The 17964-nt window shown below is 46.2% G+C and overlaps 1 protein-coding gene across 1 annotated transcript; it reads left to right on the top strand.

Annotated features, from left to right (window-relative positions):
- Positions 1-1290: 1290 nt before the first annotated feature.
- KRT72 (keratin 72) lies at positions 1291-17133 on the top strand. Its single transcript, XM_005570939.4, has 9 exons — positions 1291-1716; positions 3610-3824; positions 9799-9859; positions 10250-10345; positions 11110-11274; positions 11782-11907; positions 14895-15115; positions 15760-15794; positions 16549-17133. Exons 1-9 carry the CDS (start codon positions 1291-1293, stop codon positions 16737-16739), a joined length of 1536 nt encoding a protein of 511 aa, XP_005570996.3. The 3' UTR covers positions 16740-17133.
- The last annotated feature ends 831 nt before the right edge of the window (positions 17134-17964 follow it).

The following is a 17964-nucleotide window of genomic DNA, read 5'->3' as shown; positions in this document are numbered from 1 at the left end:
AGCCTTGCCCTAAGCACTCTGCTGTTTCACAATCATCCTGAATGTCCCCTTGTCCAAGGCCTGGGCTGAGCACTGGGGGAGCAGGGGAGGGAAGGGTGAATCCAGGGGGCCCTGTCAATCGGAGAGAGGAAATGGAACACATACCCAGGACTCAGACAGCTTGAGAAATAAGAGCAATGAAACAATCCCACCTGCATGCCAGAGGAACAGGAGAGCTGTTGCTAAGAGAGGAGGAGACTTGAAGGCAGCTTAAGTTTGAGACAAGGAAATCGGGTTAGGTGGAAGAAGCAGCCTCTGTAGCTTAAAGGGGAATGAAGTTCTAGAATCTAGTTCTTGGTTTTAGATCTGAAGAGTCGTGACCTGTTCCTAATAACTGATCACATTTTGATGCTGAATTAGAAATGACAGGGTTGCAAATGACCTGAGCAGAGGTTTCCTGGATTGGATAAATGAGCCTCTTCTGCTATTAAAAGAAAACAAAAATGAAAACAGCTCAAAACCTTAGGAAATATCATCTGCTAAACCACATCTGAGCCTTCCTGTGCCACCTCCCCAGGCCTTCTTCCCTCCCTCCCAGATAGCATGGTCCCCATTCTTAATCTAGAAATGCTTTAGTGGAGGAACCTTTTCACTCTGGTCCAAAGTCAACCCCCAACACTTGTGACCGGAGCTCTCTGTGTCCTGCCTTCCCCAGTAGACTGAGAGGTCTCTGCAGATGGGGCCAAAATCTCCTTCCGAACTTCCTTCTTGCACACAGGACAGAGCTGTCCTTATGCAGAAGCCCGGGAGGCAGGAGGAGGACAGGCTAAGGATGATTTTCTGGGATATTCTTGACCCTATTCATGGCCTTCTGAAGCAGAAGCAGCCTGGACATCTGCTTCACACTCCTCCATCTCCCCAGACACACACCCAGAGGAGCCAGCCCCACTGGAAGTTTCCAGGGGCGATATCAGGAGTAATAACCCCAGTAATTGGAGGCCAGCAGGTGGAGATAAGGTCGCTAAGCCATGATAATGCAGGAGGTGAGCCAAGTAAATGCTGGGTTCTGGGTCACTTTATAGGGATTCACGGGGAGTTCACGGCCGAACAGACAAAATTCTCCGTGAGTGCATGGTAATTTCCTACATGAAGAACCCAAGGGGCCTCAAGGGATCTAAAAGGAATTGTCGAGGTACAAATTAGGCTGACTCCAGCCGACCAGGCTATTTAAGGGGCCAGCAGGACCGAGAACACAGCGGCTGTTTGCGCCCCTCCTGCCTCCCGCGCGGCCAGCACGGGTCCTTGACAGCCATGAGCCGCCAACTGACCCGTTTCCCCGGCGAGGAGCGCCTGGGCTTCAGCGGCTGCTCCGCGGTCCTTTCCAGCCTAAACGGCAGCAGCTCCGCCTCATTCCGGGCCGGGGTCAAGGGCTTGGCCTCCTTTGGCAGCAAGAGCCTCTTCTGCCTTGGGGGCAGCCGGCGCCTGGCTCTCCGCGCTGCGGCGGGGCGGGGTGGCGGCCGCCTGGGCGGCTTCGTGGGCACCGTCTTTGGCAGCGCCGGACTGGGGCCCGCGTGTCCCTCTGTGTGCCCGCCCGGGGGCATCCCTCAGGTCACCGTCAACAAGAGCCTCCTGGCCCCGCTCAACGTGGAGCTGGACCCCGAGATCCAGAGGGTGCGTGCCCAGGAGCGGGAGCAGATCAAGGCGCTGAACAACAAGTTCGCCTCCTTCATCGACAAGGTGAGTCCTCGGGCACTGGCCTGTCACCTGCGTTGGGCGCAGTGTGCACAGGGGTGCCGGCTCTGCCACTGGTGAGATGCGTGGGAACCTGGGCGAGTCATAACCTTTCCGAGCCTCCCTTTTCCATTTGTAAAACGAGCACAATAATGGGTCTTGCTCCAGTGGGTTGCCTTGAGGCTTAATTGGGATGATTACAAAGTGCTCAGAACAGTGCCTGGCACATACTTCCAATAAACAGGATGTATTAGTCCGTTTTCAAGCTGTTGATAAAGACACACCCGAGACTGGGAAAAAAAAGAGGTTTATTTGGACTTACAGTTCCCCGTGACTGGGGAGGCCTCAGAATCATGATGTGAGATCAAAGTCACTTTTTATATGGCGGCGGCCAGCTAAAAATGAGGAAGAAGCAAAAACAGAAACCCTTGATAAACACATCAGACCTCATGAGACTTATTCACTATCAGGAGGAGAATAGCAGGAGAAAGATCGGTCCCCATGATTCATTTACCTCCCCCTCCCACAACACGTGGGAATTCTGGGAGAGGTAATTCAAGTTGAGATTTGGGTGGGGACATAGCCAAACAATATCAAGGACCTTCATTTCTTTCTTGCATGAGACAAGACTGTGGGAAGGGAGGGGGCAGGATTGCCAAGGAATGGGCACTTTGAGAGCTTCCAATATCAGAAGAGGAGATGGGACCCACATTCAGGGCAGGGCATTAGGGACACAGGCCAGTAGACATTGCAGGACATGGTGCTTGGTGCTTGAGGAGTGGGGTGAGAGCTAGGAAGGTGATAGAGGAGGTGAGAGAAAAGGGCCGGAATACTGAAGGGTGAGGCTGAGGAGGCACTTGGAAAGAGTGCATGTAAGGTTACAGGTGTAGGCTGAGGGTGGGGTGTCCAGAAATTGGGGTAGTAGGGAAGTTGTCTCTGGAGATTCCGAGGCAATGACCCCAGTGAGTGGAGAGGAGACAGGGAATGGGCTTCTCTTGTCTCCACCTGAGTGGAAGATCTAGATGGTGAGTTATAAGGGACAGCCTTTTAACAATAGCTGACATTTATGGTGCTGTCCCAAGTAATTCTCATTTACTAATGCACAACCCATCATTCTGTTGTTGTTCTGCCTTGCAGATGAGGATATTAGGACATGGGAGGCTAAGAAATGAATTCACCTTGGACAGGACTGTTGGTGGTGGACCGCGTGCCACCACTATGCTAGGGAATAGGAAGTGAGGTGGCTGCAGGGCACAGGTCTGCATGGAAGAAACACAGCAGCTGTTCCAGAGGCTGGGGCATTCTCTTGCTCTTTTATGTCTGTTGTTCCCTAGCATGTTTCCTTCTGCCCCTCAAGCTAAGAGATAAGTGAGAAGAGGTGTGTGGCAGAGGGCTCAGAGTTATTGAGTCTAAAAATGTGCACCCTGGCCAAGTATGAAGGAACCTTGTGAAGATGTGGTAGCCTGCTGTGAACAACAAAGAAATGAACAAACCAAGTGCAATTTAGGCTACACAACAGGAGGAAGGCTCTAAGTGCTAGTGTGCTTTCCAATGTCACTCCCCAGTCCCTGTTTCTCCCCTGCTCCCCATTTCTCTTTACTCAGAAAGCACCAGCATTTATAGCAAGAGAAGCTACCTCTGTCTCATGAAAACTCACTAAGGCAGAGGCAGGTGGTACCATTGCTTAAGTCCTCTTCTGATTTCTTATAGACTGGGTCCTATTTCTTGTCTTGGAGATCCAGGTGAGCATGTCCCTTGGTGAATCCACCCAGGGATGAGCCTTGCTCTTTCCTACCCCCAATCCCCCAGGATGGCTGCCTCTGGTTTTTGGGGCCCTCTCCTCACTCTTGAGAGGCAACAGCATGGGGACTCTGGGCGATGACTGCCTTTGGGTTCCAGGTGCGGTTCCTGGAGCAGCAGAATCAGGTGCTGGAGACCAAGTGGAACCTCCTACAGCAGCTGGACTTGAACAACTGCAGGAAGAACCTGGAGCCCATTTATGAGGGCTACCTCAGCAACCTGCGGAAGCAGCTGGAGACGCTGTCTGGGGATAGGGTGAGGCTGGACTCGGAGCTGAGGAACATGCAGGATTTGGTGGAAGACTACAAGAAGAAGTGAGTGAGTGGCAGGGAATATGCTTCTGGAGGATCTGATTTCAAATGAGGTTTTTGTTTGGAGACAGCATTTTTGCTTCTTAGATCCTTTGCTGTTACCAGGGGAGGGAGGAACATCCAGTCAGAATGGGACTTAGGAAAAGAATAGATCTACCTACACCGGTTCTCCAAACTGTCTAGGAAATGTGTGCTCAATTTCTAGCACTGTAAATGAAGGAATGGGGGAAAGAGAGTTTTATGAAAACCAGATGGATATTTCAAATGCCTTTGTAGTTCCTCCTGAGTGAAGTTTTCCATGGCAGTTCCCAGAACGTAAGACACTCCACCAATTCCAGAACAAATTTTAAATCTAAAAAAAAAAAGAATTTTAAAAACATATTCCATGTTGAATCATGGCTGTGCTGCTGAATCCTGCCTTTAAAGAGAAGAATTGAGAATGTTTGAGGGATGATTGAGAATGAGTTGGAACCAGAGAGTGTGTCTTCCTCCAAGTTGAGCCGAATATGAGAGAGTAATAAATCAAGGCTCGGTGTGACCTGATATTTTGGAAGTTTGCTTCCAGATGCCAGGATTTCTAGGGGCAGGTGGCTTCTTCCACAATTCAAGTGGCTGGAGATGGTCAGAGCTGAGTTCTTTCTCTTGCTCCATATTCAATCTACTTGCCCATCTCTATTCTGAAATTCCCTCAAAGCAGAACCCTGGCCCAAGCCCTGCATGAAGAACCTGAGGAAGGAGGGGACATGGTCCCTGACCTCAGAGAGCACACAGGTTGTGAGGACAGGCTTAAAGAACAGTTTCAGATAGCCACCAAGAAGAAGAAACAAATACAGTGTGAACTGAGATTGGTGGAATTAAGATGGGAACTGGAGCCCAACTAGAGATGCAAGCAGGGTCTGGAAAGAACAGGGGGCTGCCGGGCATAGTCCAGAAGTCCCAGACAGAGGCATCCAGGGATGGTGCTATCTCTGGGCCTTTCAGATTGGAGTGGTTTTGTGCTCCTGAACACCATGAACTAGTTGAGCAACCACAGATGAGTCTCTGTGTCCTCTGTGAACTTTAGTTTTAGTATTTATGAAAACCAAATACTGATATCTGCCTTGCTACCTAACAGAGCTATTGAGAGGATAATGCCAGCCAGACAGTAGTATATTAGCAGCTTTGAAAAGAATCCAAGTGCTACACAAATGTAAGACATTGTTTTCCCTATGTCAGAAGTCCTGGCTTCACTAGTAACTAGCATTATGACCTTGGCCAAGTATTTTCATGTCTTTTGCCTCATTTATAAAATTGGGATAATAATAGAATCTACTTCATAGGGCTGTTGTGGGGATCAAATGAAATAATGTGTGTGAAGAATTTAGCACAGTGTTTAGCACGTAGTAAGAGGTACAATAAATATTAGCTGCATTTATTAGGAGTATTTTAAAATTGATTTTATCACTCATCTCTTCTACCTGTGGGTCCTCATGCCAGGTTTTTGCATCTCTCTTACGATATTTCATAAGAAATGCTAATCATATATCACCTGCGAATTAGAATTTTCAGTGTATGTGCCTTCTTGTTAAACTGTGAGCTTCTAGAAGATTCACAGTGTATATGTCTTAAGCATCATTGTATACACTGAAGCTTTTCTCATAGATTCTCTGAAATGGTTTTTGAAAACTCTTCACAATTAAAAAATTTCACAATTAAAAAATTGAGACTGCAACTTTTAATCATAAGTGTAAGTAGTTTCGAAGAGTGTAATTTAAAATGTATTACGTGTATTCCTATTTGAAATTGTAATAGCCACATCACTCATTTAGATGTATCCAATTGCATCCAGGTGCTGCGGCAGGTTAGTGCCCATCACCCTTCATCTAAAAAGGCAATGAACGGGCTCTGCTTTAAAAATCATAACTTTTACCTTGATCCTTTTCTTATTTGAACTCCAATTTTCATGCCACTTTCCCTACATAATTTTGTTCTAATATAATATATTTTTATGTCTCTAAGTCTTTTATTGATCACCCTATCACAAAATATGCATGTATCTTGAAACTTTAAAAAGTGTACTTCTTGTGGCCTGTATTCCCAGCACTTTGGGAGGCCAAGGCGGGTGGATCATTTGAGCTCAAGAGTTCGAGGCTAGCTGGCCAACATGATGAAACCCCGTTTCTACAAAAAATATAAAAAATTAGCTGGGCATGGTGGCGCGCATCTGTGTTCCCAATTACTCGGGACGCTGAGGCACTAGAATGTCTTGAACCTGGAAGGCAGAGGTTGCAGTGAGCCGAGTCATGCCACTGCACTCCATTCTGGGTGACAGAGCAAGATTCTGTCAAAAAAAAAAAAAAAAAAAGAAAAAGAAAAAAGAAAAAGAAAAAAAGAAAAAGAAAGTTTACTTTTTGTGATTGTAAGTTTTTAAATGTCAAAAGACTTATTTTGGGTTGAGTTATCCAAACAACAAAATATATTGCTAATTTTGTTAAATAAGTATTAAACATAAGAACTGAAAAAAAATTGAAATTACATTTCTTAATGAGTTGAATGGGGTAGATTTTTTTCTAAGTGGCTTAGTTATCCATGTATGAACATTGTTCTTATTGAGCTGAGATAGGATTCTAGTCCTGTGTGTTTTCCATTCTTAGGTAAGTGCTGGGAAACTTTAATCATATAAGTAGATTTTAATGGAAGGAGTTTTGCAAGTCCAGTGTTATTTAGTTCTCATAATGCCTTTCCAGTTTTTCTGCTTTTTCTTTCTTCCATAGTGCTGTTTCTAACATGCTGCATAATTGACTTATTTGTTGTGTTTGCTGTTTGTCTCTCTCTGCTTCATAAGGGCAGGGAAATTTTTGTTCACTTACTTATCCTAAGTGCCTACAAAGTACCCTACACTCAACATATATTTTCTTAGGTGAATGATTATGTCAAAATCACATAATGACTCATCGTTAAAGATCATGTTTAACCATCTGTCAGCTGACAATTCAGAACCTTCTTTTTTTGAAAGCAAAACTTAAAAACCATCTGACTTGTAAAAAGAACTTGTGTCATAGTCAGCAAAGTCATTATCTTCCAAATTTCTGGAAGATTTTTCCATAAGGCTTTACCAAGACTGATCAAATGACCATGCTTATACAACTTACTCTGTCCTTTAGGAGCACCATGTTTAATCCAATGGATCAGAAAGGACTGGAAACATAAAACATTGTTAATATTCAATACACCTATGCCAATTCTTTATCCTTAAAGAATAATGTGATTCTGCCTCATGTTTTTGTACACGAATACACACACCGGCACATTTTTGAGACTTTGGAGCTGCAGATTTACCTCATTCAATTACATAGAAAATATCTGCCCTCTAGCTTCATTGGAAAAGCCAGTCTTCATGTTCAAATCAGAGACATGAGTTGCTTTTTATCAGAAAAAGCCTGACTTCATTTCTCAATTCAAGTAAAAATAAGAAGTCCCTAAAAATAACTTTAGGGACTGTTATAAAATCCACTCAGCAATAAATTAAGAAAGAAATATGTCTTGTATAATAGGTTATTGAAAGCATTCAAGATTAAAATGATTTAGATTTAATATAACTAATACAACTACATTATAAAACAAGAGAAATCAATATGTGCTTTTTCATGGTTTAACTTTTAATTATTCATTGCAATATATTTTTAAATAATAAATTATTTTTAAGTTTATAATGCCATAAAACTTATCATTTTTATTTTTAATGTGTGTATTGAACTTAGTGCTTGGCCTCTAGAAGTAAATAATGTAAAATTATTTATAACTAATGTAATTGATTTTGATAGCCCACTTGGTCAAAAGTTTTCTGTGTATTTTAGGAAATAGATATAAACTACTAAAAATTAATTGGTCTGGCAACTACCATATGTTTTATTTTTATTAAGAGGAGGTAGACATTATTAAGCATTTTTTAAGATAATATAAAATAAAGTTTGACTGAAGAGAAATAGCTGTTTCATGACATAATTTGATTAAAAGGTTTCAGTTGTCTTTTGAATAAGACACAGAATCTGGGATAAATCGTATAAACTGCTTTCTGTGTGTTTTATATAGCATGACTAGAAAGATCTGCAGCCTTGGAAGACATCCTAATCACACTGGAAATAACTCCCTTCACTATCCTGCACGGCTTCAGCCGTTCAACAGTGCCTTTTTTTTTTTTTTTTTAATACTTTAAGTTCTAGGGTACATGTGCACAACGTGCAGGTTTGTTACATATGTGTACATGTGCCGTGTTGGTTTGCTGCACCCATTACCTCATCATTTACATTAGGTATTTCTCCTAATGCTATCCCTCCCCCCTGCCTCCACCCCATGACAGGCCCAGGTGTGTGATGTTCCCCACACTGTGTCCAAGTGTTCTCATTGTTCAATTCCCACTTACGAGTGAGAACATGTGGTGTTTGGTTTTCTGTCCTTGCAATAGTTGCTCAGAATGGTGGTTTCCAGCTTCATCCATGTCCCCACAAAGGACATGAACTCATCCTTTTTTTTATGGTTGCATGGTATTCCATGGTGTATATGTGCCACAGTTTCTTAATCCAGTCTGCCATTGATGGACATTTAGGTTGGTTCCTAGTCTTTGCTATTGTGAATAGTGCCACAATAAACATACGTGTGTATGTGTCTTTATAGTAGCATGATTTATAATCCTTTGGGTATATACCCAGTAATGGGATTGCTGGGTTAAATGGTATTTCTAGTTCTAGATCCTTGAGGAATTGCCACACTCAACAGTGATTTTTGAGGAGGGGGCTGCCAGGGACATGCCTTAGGAATGAGCAAAGAGCTGAAAAGGATTGTTTATGTTAAGTACATGAATAAAAAAGCTATTACCTAGCCTTAATTCTTTTTTTCACTGTTTTACTGAGGTAAAATACACTTAACAAAATTTACCATCTTAGCCATTTTTCAGTAGACGGTTCGGTGGTATCAAATACATTGCAACCATTATGACCGTCCACCTCCAGAACACACTTTCCATCTAGTGAAATGGGAACTGTATACCCACTTAACACTACTTCCTCATTTCTTCCTTCCCCTCTTCACAGCCCCTGGCTCCCACCATTCTACTTTATGTCTCTGACTTAGGCTACTCTACGTACCTCACATGAATGAGATCATTTATCTTTTGGAATATTTGTCTTTTTGTGATTGGCTTCTTTTCACTTAGCAGAATGTCCTCAAGGTTCATCCATATCATAGCATATTGTAGAATTTTTTTCTTTCTAAGTCTGAATGATATTCCATTGCATGTATACACCACATTTTGCTTATCCATTTATCATTAATTATTTCTTACCAATGCTCTATTTTGTTACCATACTCTCACAAATGTCCTGTAATGTATTCTTTGAGAATAATAAGGGATGGAAGAGGTAAGCTCTTTAAATAAAATGATTAGTTCCCTTACTTCCCCAATCAACAACATGTCTGTATTAAGAACATCCCAGTCCTAACCAAATTTCTGTGTCTTAGACCTTGCTTCTGTTTCTGCTTCACCTGGAACATAAATATGTATAAGAAATAGGTATAACATACAGTTTGAAAGTGACAACAATGCTTTTGTTTGGTGCCTAGGAGGTTTTTGCACCCTGAGTCATTGCACAGTATCAAGATGCCATGTGCCAGAAGGGAATGCCTTTTCACCTCTGCTATAATGTGGGAGGGGCTGATTGTGACAGGGAGAGGGACAGTAGAATCTGCATGACATGTCAACCACAGGTGCTGTCTGAGGCAGGTAGTTTTAAGGCAGACTGCATAGGGACAGAGGAGCTGGAAATTGATTCCTTTAAATATGTCCTTGCCTACATCCCCTTTAGGAAGGTTATGTGTGCCCCAGGGGTACATGAATCCCAGTTTGAAGACCCCCACACTGAGCTCTCAGCACAGAGGTGATAACTAACTGTTCAGTGAATGTTTGCAGAACTGGATTACCTCATTGTCTTGCCCCATGCAGGTATGAGGTGGAGATTAACAGACGCACAGCTGCTGAGAATGAGTTTGTGGTACTCAAGAAGGTAAGAGGGGTGCAAGGTGGGCTGGAAGAAGCCTAGAGGCCTCCCTGACCACCTGGCACAGTGATGCTTGTAGGGTGAGGAAAGGGGCCCTGTAGGTCACTCAGTCCCTTGAGCAGGGGTGACTGGCACTTTAACTTCCCAACCCCTCCCTCCAAGTCCCTTGCCTGGGATGCATGCTGTTTCTAGAATTTTCCAGTCTAAAATCTGGGCATTTTACTGCACTACTGGTGTGGCCATTGCACTGCATGTTAGTTGGTTTACTCTCAGGGACTGAGCCCCCCATGAAGCCCAGGGTGAAGGGAGCAGAGAGAGCAAGGCTTCCTGTGGCAGGGAGGGAGGAATGGGCAGGGAAGGCCCTCTCAGGGCTGCTTGACTGTCACGTGCTCCCAGGACGTGGATGCTGCTTACATGAACAAGGTTGAGCTCCAGGCCAAGGTGGACTCCTTGACAGATGAGATTAAATTCTTCAAGTGCCTTTATGAAGGGGTAAGGACTTGGCTGACCTCTCTTGGGAGGTTACTCCTTTAACAAGTGGCTTCTGGCCCCTGGCTGGAGGGTGGTGTGGACCAAGAATTGGGAGGGAGAAAGCTTTCAACCTGGTGGCCCTGACATTCACCAAGGCCCTTCTGGGTGCTGAACAATGAGTTAGGTTTTGAGGAGTCCATGAAGGAGAAGAAATGATTCTCACCCTCCAGGAGTTCACAGCCTGGCAGGAAAACACCATGTAGCTGAGATTTCAGAGAGCAGAGGAAGGAATGGTGGGTTCTGCCTGGGCCATCAGTGAAGGTTCTTGGAGAGAGAGGAGAAAGAGGAAGATTTCAGTGGGTGCTGAGGGGGGCAGAAAAATGGAAGGTCCAGGAGCCTGTCCTGTGCTAAAGCATGAGAAATGAGGAAGGGTGCAGAGGCCTGGGGAAGGGACCAGTGCTGGTGACTCCCTAGGGGCCTTCACATGCTAGGTAGAGTTCAGATTTGGTCCTATGGGTGAAGGGTGGTGGTGGCTGGTTTCTGAGGATGAGAATGTAGACGAGGGCAAGAGTGGTTCTGAGTGTGTAATGGGGAGAGGAGTCCCAGCATTTGGGGCTGAAACCTAAGGCGCTCATTCACATGCCTGCCAGGCACTGGTGCTGAGGCAGAGTTCAAACGCTGAGGAGAGGCAGAGAGGGACGGTGGGGAATTTGCCCAGGAGGACCAAGAAAACTAGTTCCTCATGAGGACCCCTTAACTAGCTCCCCTCCCCAAACCGTCTCCAGGAGATCGCTCAGATCCAGTCCCACATCAGCGACACGTCCGTCATCCTGTCAATGGACAACAACCGGAACCTGGACTTGGACAGCATCATTGCCGAGGTTCGTGCTCAGTACGAGGAGATCGCCCTGAAGAGCAAGGCCGAGGCTGAGACCCTGTACCAGACCAAGGTGAGCTGGGTGCCAGGTGTGCTGAGTCCCACTGGCCACAGCTAGCACCCTCTCAGCATGTGTGCATGTGTACGTGTGTGTGTGTGTGTGTGTGTGTATTTGGGTTCAGTCAAGACCTCCTTTGTCTCGGAGTTGAGCCTTGTGGAAATGCCACCCCATGCGTAAGGGAGATTAACTACAATCTCTGCTTGTTTTGTGGACATATATGGGGCTTAGCCTTTGTCCTGTCATGGCCTTTGGCTGAGGCCACACTAGCTACAACCCTGATAGGATTCTGACTCTGTTTCTATGGGTAATTCACATATATTGTCTTATCTTCATGTTTTCTTCATGTTTCTAACTTTGGCAAATTGAGGACAGGAAATTCAAACTCCGCCAAGGCCCTCATGTTTGAGAACCTGAGGATCCTATTGAACTAGGGCAGGACCTTTTCTGTCCAGAAGAAAAGGAACCTGCCCTAGTTCAGTAGTATCCTTGTGTTCCTCTTCTCTTGTCACCCAACCTCAGATCCAGGAGCTGCAGGTCACAGCAGGCCAGCATGGGGATGACCTCAAGCTCACCAAGGCTGAAATCTCTGAGCTCAACCGCCTGATCCAGAGGATCCGCTCAGAGATAGGGAATGTGAAGAAGCAGGTGGGTTCTATGAAATGAATCCACTAACAGTATTTATTGAGTCGCAATCTGGGCCACACATAACATGAAGAAAGGGTAAAACACAGTGCCCTCCCTAGGTTCTCCTATAATTTACCAGGAGAGGATGATCTGAACAGATGTGGAGGGATAAAGCAGCCTACACACTGTAGGTAAGTGCTGCAGGAGCCCAGAGGGGTGGGAGATGAATGAGGACCTCAGGGAAGCTTTGCAGGACGTGGGATTACACCAGGAGAGGGGAAAGAGCAGGTGAAGGAGCCAGCAGGAGCAATGAGCCTAGGTAGGGATGTGCACGGAACGTGTGCAGGTGGGCTTGCCTATCTGGGGCAGGGGGCTCGCTGCTCAGCAGGGGTGGTAGGGAGCAAGGGACAAGACTGGGTAGGGATAGGCAGGCCATGGGGTTTAGACCTAACGCAGGAGGTAAGATGGAGCCATTTGAAGGTTTTGCATGATGATTCCTTGTGGGAGGAGAGAAAATCCAGCAGGAGATTTTAGAACAAAATGGAGGAGGCACAGCCCCCACAACCTAGATCGGTCTCAGGGCCCTGCACTCGTGGGGGACCTTCCTGCACTAGTGCTGTGCTGTGGGGAGGGCACTGCATTGAGGTCCCGCTCTCTGGGACGTAGTACCCCTGCAACCACACCTGTGGCTCTAAAGCAAGCAAACCCATGAGTTCTCAAGTTTGTGGAGGCAGTGCAAGGGTTTAAGACCCCATCTCCTTACCCTCCTCTGCACTCCATCTTTCACCCTGCATGGTGCATGCTTACACATGTACACACACACACACACACACACACACACACACACACACACACACAGACACTACTCCTCTGTGCTCATGGTAGTGGAAAGAAGAAAGACCAGCATTAAATAACTTGTGGTGTTTTTGTTTAATCAAGAGCTATGTAAGTGCAGAAAAAATACAGATGTTTGAAGCTACCCTCCGTATTCTACTACAGTGTTTAACTAATGAAATGCTATGTGTTTATGGTTGGATGAGATTATTACCAGAAAGTGACCTTGCTTTGGTGGTCAGGGAAGATATCCTCTGTGGGGAACAAATGGGGATCACTCGCAATGCTGAGTCCCCATTGGGGCTCCTTTTGAAGGCCCTCAGCTAAGGTGCTTCCTGCCCTTCTGGCCTCCTCCATCACATGCAGAGTTTCTTGGCATTTGGTGTCCTCAGCATCCATGTGACATTTGTTTGAAAGGATGCTAAAATTTCAAGTCCTCTCAACTCAGGCCACGTTCAGAAGACCCAAGCTTTTGGTGTCCTTCTGCCCCAGGTTCACTCTGTGGGATCTTGGTCAGTAAAAAAAGAACAGAAGACAGTTTGACAAATTCAGGTGACAGCATGTGTGGCCACTCCATGAATGATTAAAACCTCTACAGTCCCAAGGGTGGGGAAGGGTTTTCTGTGGCTAGAAGGCTGGGTCCTAGGCATCTCCTTGAGGCTGTGAGCCATTCATCCAAAATGCGAGGGCATTGGCACTGCTGGGGGCCTGCCCAGCAGAGGAGGATGGCGACAGCTGGACAATGTTCTACAGCCCATTTGGCCTTGGATCAACTGCTTTCCTTGGTGTGAAGTAAATGGGGCTCTACAAATCGGCATACCCCAGACAGAAAACCTCACCTCTCACCAAAACCTTAGTTGAGGGAATACATCAGGACTAAAGGGCTCAGGAAGCCCCCTGGGGGCTTTCGCGTACGTGCAAGCACACGGCCCTAGCTGCAGTTATGCAAAGGTATCTTCTCTAATTTATATATATATATATATATATATATTTTTTTTTTTTTTCCTTTTTTTTGAGACGGATTCTCCCTCTGTCGCCCAGGCTGGAGTTCAGTGGTGCAATCTGGGCTCACTGCAACCTCCGTCTCCTGGATTCAAGCGATTCTCCTGCCTCAGCCTCTTGAGTACCTGGGACCACAGGCAACTGTGTGTCATCACTCCCGGCTAAGTTTTATATTCTTAGTAGAGACGGGGTTTCATCATGTTGGCCAGGCTGGTCTTGAACTCCTGACCTCAGGTGATTCACATGCCTTGGCCTCCCAAAGTGCTGGGATTATAGGCATGAGCCACCATGCCCAGTCTATTTTATTTATTTATTTTTAATTTTAATTTTTGTTTTAACTTCTGGGGTACATGTACAGGATGTGCAGGTTTGTTACATAGGTAAATGTGTGCCATGGTGGTTTGCTGCACCTATCAACCCATCACCTAAGTATTGGGCACAGCATGCATTAGCTATGTTTTTTTGTTTGTTTGTTTGTTTGTTTTTAGCTATTTTTCCTAAAGCTCTATCTCCCTCCACCCGCCAACAGGCTCCAGTGTACATTGTTCCCCTCCCTGTGTCCATGTGTTCTCATTGTTCAACTCCCACTTATAAGTGAGGACATGCGGTGTTTGGTTTTCCGTTCTTAGTTATATAAAGGTATCTTCTAAGCCTGTTACCATTTAGCATAGTTCTCTGTGGGATTTGGGGACCAAACTCTAAGTGTGGCAAGTTTATAGGACATTTTATTAGTAGAAACTTTATTAGCCCTCATGTTTTCCCTGTGATTTATGGGATCTCCTAAAACAACCTGTACACTGCAGAGCTGAATGAAGTCTAGCTGCTCACAGACTTTTTTTTCAGAGTTGACATAAGAATCTTACAGCTGATATTTCAGACCAGGAGGGAGAGGGCAGGGGCCACATGCCCAGGCCAACCACTTTCTCAGTGCCTTCCCCTCCTTCCTCCCAGGTGAAGGTTTTCTACTTTCAGATACAGAGGAATGAGCCAGGGTGAACCATGCCTGGAGTGAGGGGAAGAACAGACTCACTTCTAGGGATGGCCAAAGTTGGATAAACCAGTAGGATCTCCAAGCACTTACCATCAGTCAGGACAAAACGATGGGAGATTGTCCAAGCAAGATCTCAGAACTGGGCTCTAACTCTTAAGTGCTGGATCTGTTTGCCCTTCAGTGCGCCAATCTGGAGACAGCCATCGCTGACGCCGAGCAGCGGGGGGACTGCGCCCTGAAGGACGCCCGGGCCAAGCTGGATGAGCTGGAGGGCGCCCTGCACCAGGCCAAGGAGGAGCTGGCACGGATGCTGCGTGAGTACCAGGAGCTCATGAGCCTGAAGCTGGCCCTGGATGTGGAGATCGCCACCTACCGCAAGCTGCTGGAGGGCGAGGAGTGCAGGTGAGGGGCTGGATACCCCGTGTCGGGGCCAGTTTTATCTCTGCTGTGGTAGGAAGCTCCAAGGGAAACAGTTTGGTCCTGTTTAGGTCCTGCTGAAGTAAAACCATACAGCAAATGGGCTTGTCACATGATTAGGAAGGCCGAAATTGGACAGCAAGAAGACCAAATTGTAAAAAATCCCAAAGGTTGTGGGAGAGGAGGTATTAATGCCGGTAATGTTTGAGAAACAGTATCCCCTGACCTTTCATGGTGCATTTTTATGGGTGGAGGGGGAGAAGCAAGACAGCCTCTAAGGGCCGTCCAAGTTCAAGGTCGCTCCAGCAAAGCCGGGGGCTCCAATGGGGAGGTAAGCTCATTCTTCTTAATTGTCTAAGACCAGTGGAATGACTAGAGGGAAGTGGAGGACTCATGATCCCACACAGCAAGCAGTTCCAAAGCATCTTGATGGAGGGCTGACTCCTTGCAGCAGATTTCCATTTCTCTATTTCTTGGGAGGTCGCACTGGGATGTGTGGGAAGAAAGGAGGCTGGGATGGGGTTGGGAAGGCACGTTCTGCATGGAGAGGCTTATTCACAGAGGTGACTTCCAAGTGGTTGGGGTGATTATTTATGGGAGATTTACCTGTTTTTCTTCTCCTTCTTCAGGATGTCTGGCGAATATCCAAATTCTGTGAGCATCTGTAAGTATCTGCAGATCTCAGTTCTGCCCTTAGTCACCTTGCCAGAAGTCCAAGTCCCTGTAATTCATGACACAAAAGAGAAATCAGAATGACAGAGGGGGCTCAGGGGAGACTTAAGGGCAAAAGGAATGAACTGGCTGGAGTAACTAGGGGGAAGCAGTGGATGGAGAAGACGATCATAAGAGACAAAAGTACAACCTATAGAAAGATCAAATGATACTCATGAGTGTATCATCCAATGAATGATGCTTAATGGTGACATTATTTTTCTGTTGACCAAAACAAAGGCCCCAGATTGTAGTTAAAGGGGACTGAGGGGCCTAAAGGGTTGAGTGATGGAATGAATGAATTAGATGGAATGGTTGAATGAACGAATGAGAGCACATCCTCGGCTGTAAAAGCTGGAGAGTCTGTGTAGAGATGCTGTGGTGCTGAGAGACAGGGCCCTCAGTGGCCCCTTTCCTCATCAGCAGACCAGCAGCACCAGATGGGCCCTGGGAAGTGCCTCTCTTCATTTGTCCTGCCCGTGGGGGAAATTCACACACTAATTGGAAAAGGTAAAGTGTATGAGGCTAAATGCATGAAAAATGAAGCCATATGATCAGTGCTGATAAAAATCTCTTAGTAAACTGAAACATCTCAGCAGGAAGCCACTGCAGGCGAGAGTAAAGGGGGTGGCCCAGGATGCCCCAGGAGGGGCTCTGACGTGGGGCTAGAGCTGACTGGGGCTGAGGTCTTCTCTCATCCATTCCAGCCGTCATCAGCAGCACCAGTGCTGGGGCAGGAGGAGCTGGCTTCAGCATGGGCTTTGGCACCTCGAGCAGTTATAGCTACAAAACTGCAGCTGCAGACGTCAAGACCAAAGGCAGCTGTGGCAGCGAGCTCAAGGATCCCCTTGCCAAAACCTCGGGGAGCAGTTGTGCCACCAAAAAGTCCTCCAGATGATGGACAAGTGGTTGGCTCTGTGAGCAGAAGGCTTCCCAACCCGTCCATTTCCTCCCTCTCCTTCCCTGGGATCCCTTTCCAAGTCAAGAAATGCTTTGTCTGTCACTACAGTCCCAACTCCATTTCCTCTCCCTGTTGTCCTCAAGGTGTGATGCTTCGATGCAAGGAGTCCAGTCATGAGCTCTCTCAGTGGCCTCCTTCTTAGTCCCGTTTCGTTGGGTCATTGCCTGAAATGCAAAGACAACACACATACCCAGGATGTTTCCCCATGGCCAGCTACAAGCCCCTCTGCCTCCATGCCTTTCTAAGGCCTTTGCTGCCAAGGGACTCTCTTCATCTTCTGATTGGGATTGTGTCCAGTCCTCTGCTTCTCCTGCAATAAACGAGTAAATCTGTTTGGTTCTCAGTTGAATCTGTTGCCCAGAATGTCACCATCTGCAGGGCCTTAACTTTTCTTCATCTGACAATTGTTTCACTCTGGGTCCTGGGCTCATGTGGCTCTTCACTGGTTTTAGCCAGGTAAGTACTGGGAGAGGGCTGATCCTTGTAAACAGTTGAAATGTATTACCGAGGCCGCTGCCGGGCAGGCCCTTTGCTTCACGTGCCCTGTGCCACCTATTCTGCACAATAGCCCTGTGAGACATCATTTCCCCACATCAGATACAGGTGTTAGAGCTCCGCACGGCTTCCTGCTCTGGTTCTCAAAGCACCCATGGCTGTGCACGCTCACTGTCTGTGTAGCGAGTGGTCGTCCCTTCATTCTCCCCAGCGTCTCACTCTCCACCACCCACCACTCACTCCCCAGTCCTGCTCCCACACAGTGACCCTGCCTTCCTCTTCTTTTAACCGACTTCCTTTTTACCCTAATGTGTAAGGCCTGTGTGTGTATATGCTTATAGCCTCTCTGTCTAAGGTATATATGAAGTAGTGGCTCATTTAACAAATATTTAGTGAGCAAGGCATTGCTCAGGCACTGGGATTACCAGAATAAACAAAATAGGCATAGACACTGGCCCCACAGAGCGAGAGTGAAAATATGAGTGATATATAATATGAAGTCAAGCAGTGTTAACTACTATGAAGAAAAATTCAGTGGAGTAAGAAGCTGAGAGATTCAAGGATGCTCTTTTAGCTCTCTGTGTATGTGTATGTGTATGTGTATGTGTGTGTATGTTTGTGTGTATGTGTGTATATGTGTGTGTATGTGTGTGTTTCCGCAAGAATG

This window comes from Macaca fascicularis, chromosome 11 (assembly GCF_037993035.2).
Source record: "Macaca fascicularis isolate 582-1 chromosome 11, T2T-MFA8v1.1".
Taxonomy (NCBI): Eukaryota; Metazoa; Chordata; class Mammalia; order Primates; family Cercopithecidae; genus Macaca; species Macaca fascicularis.
This window is presented reverse-complemented; position numbering and strand designations above follow the sequence as displayed.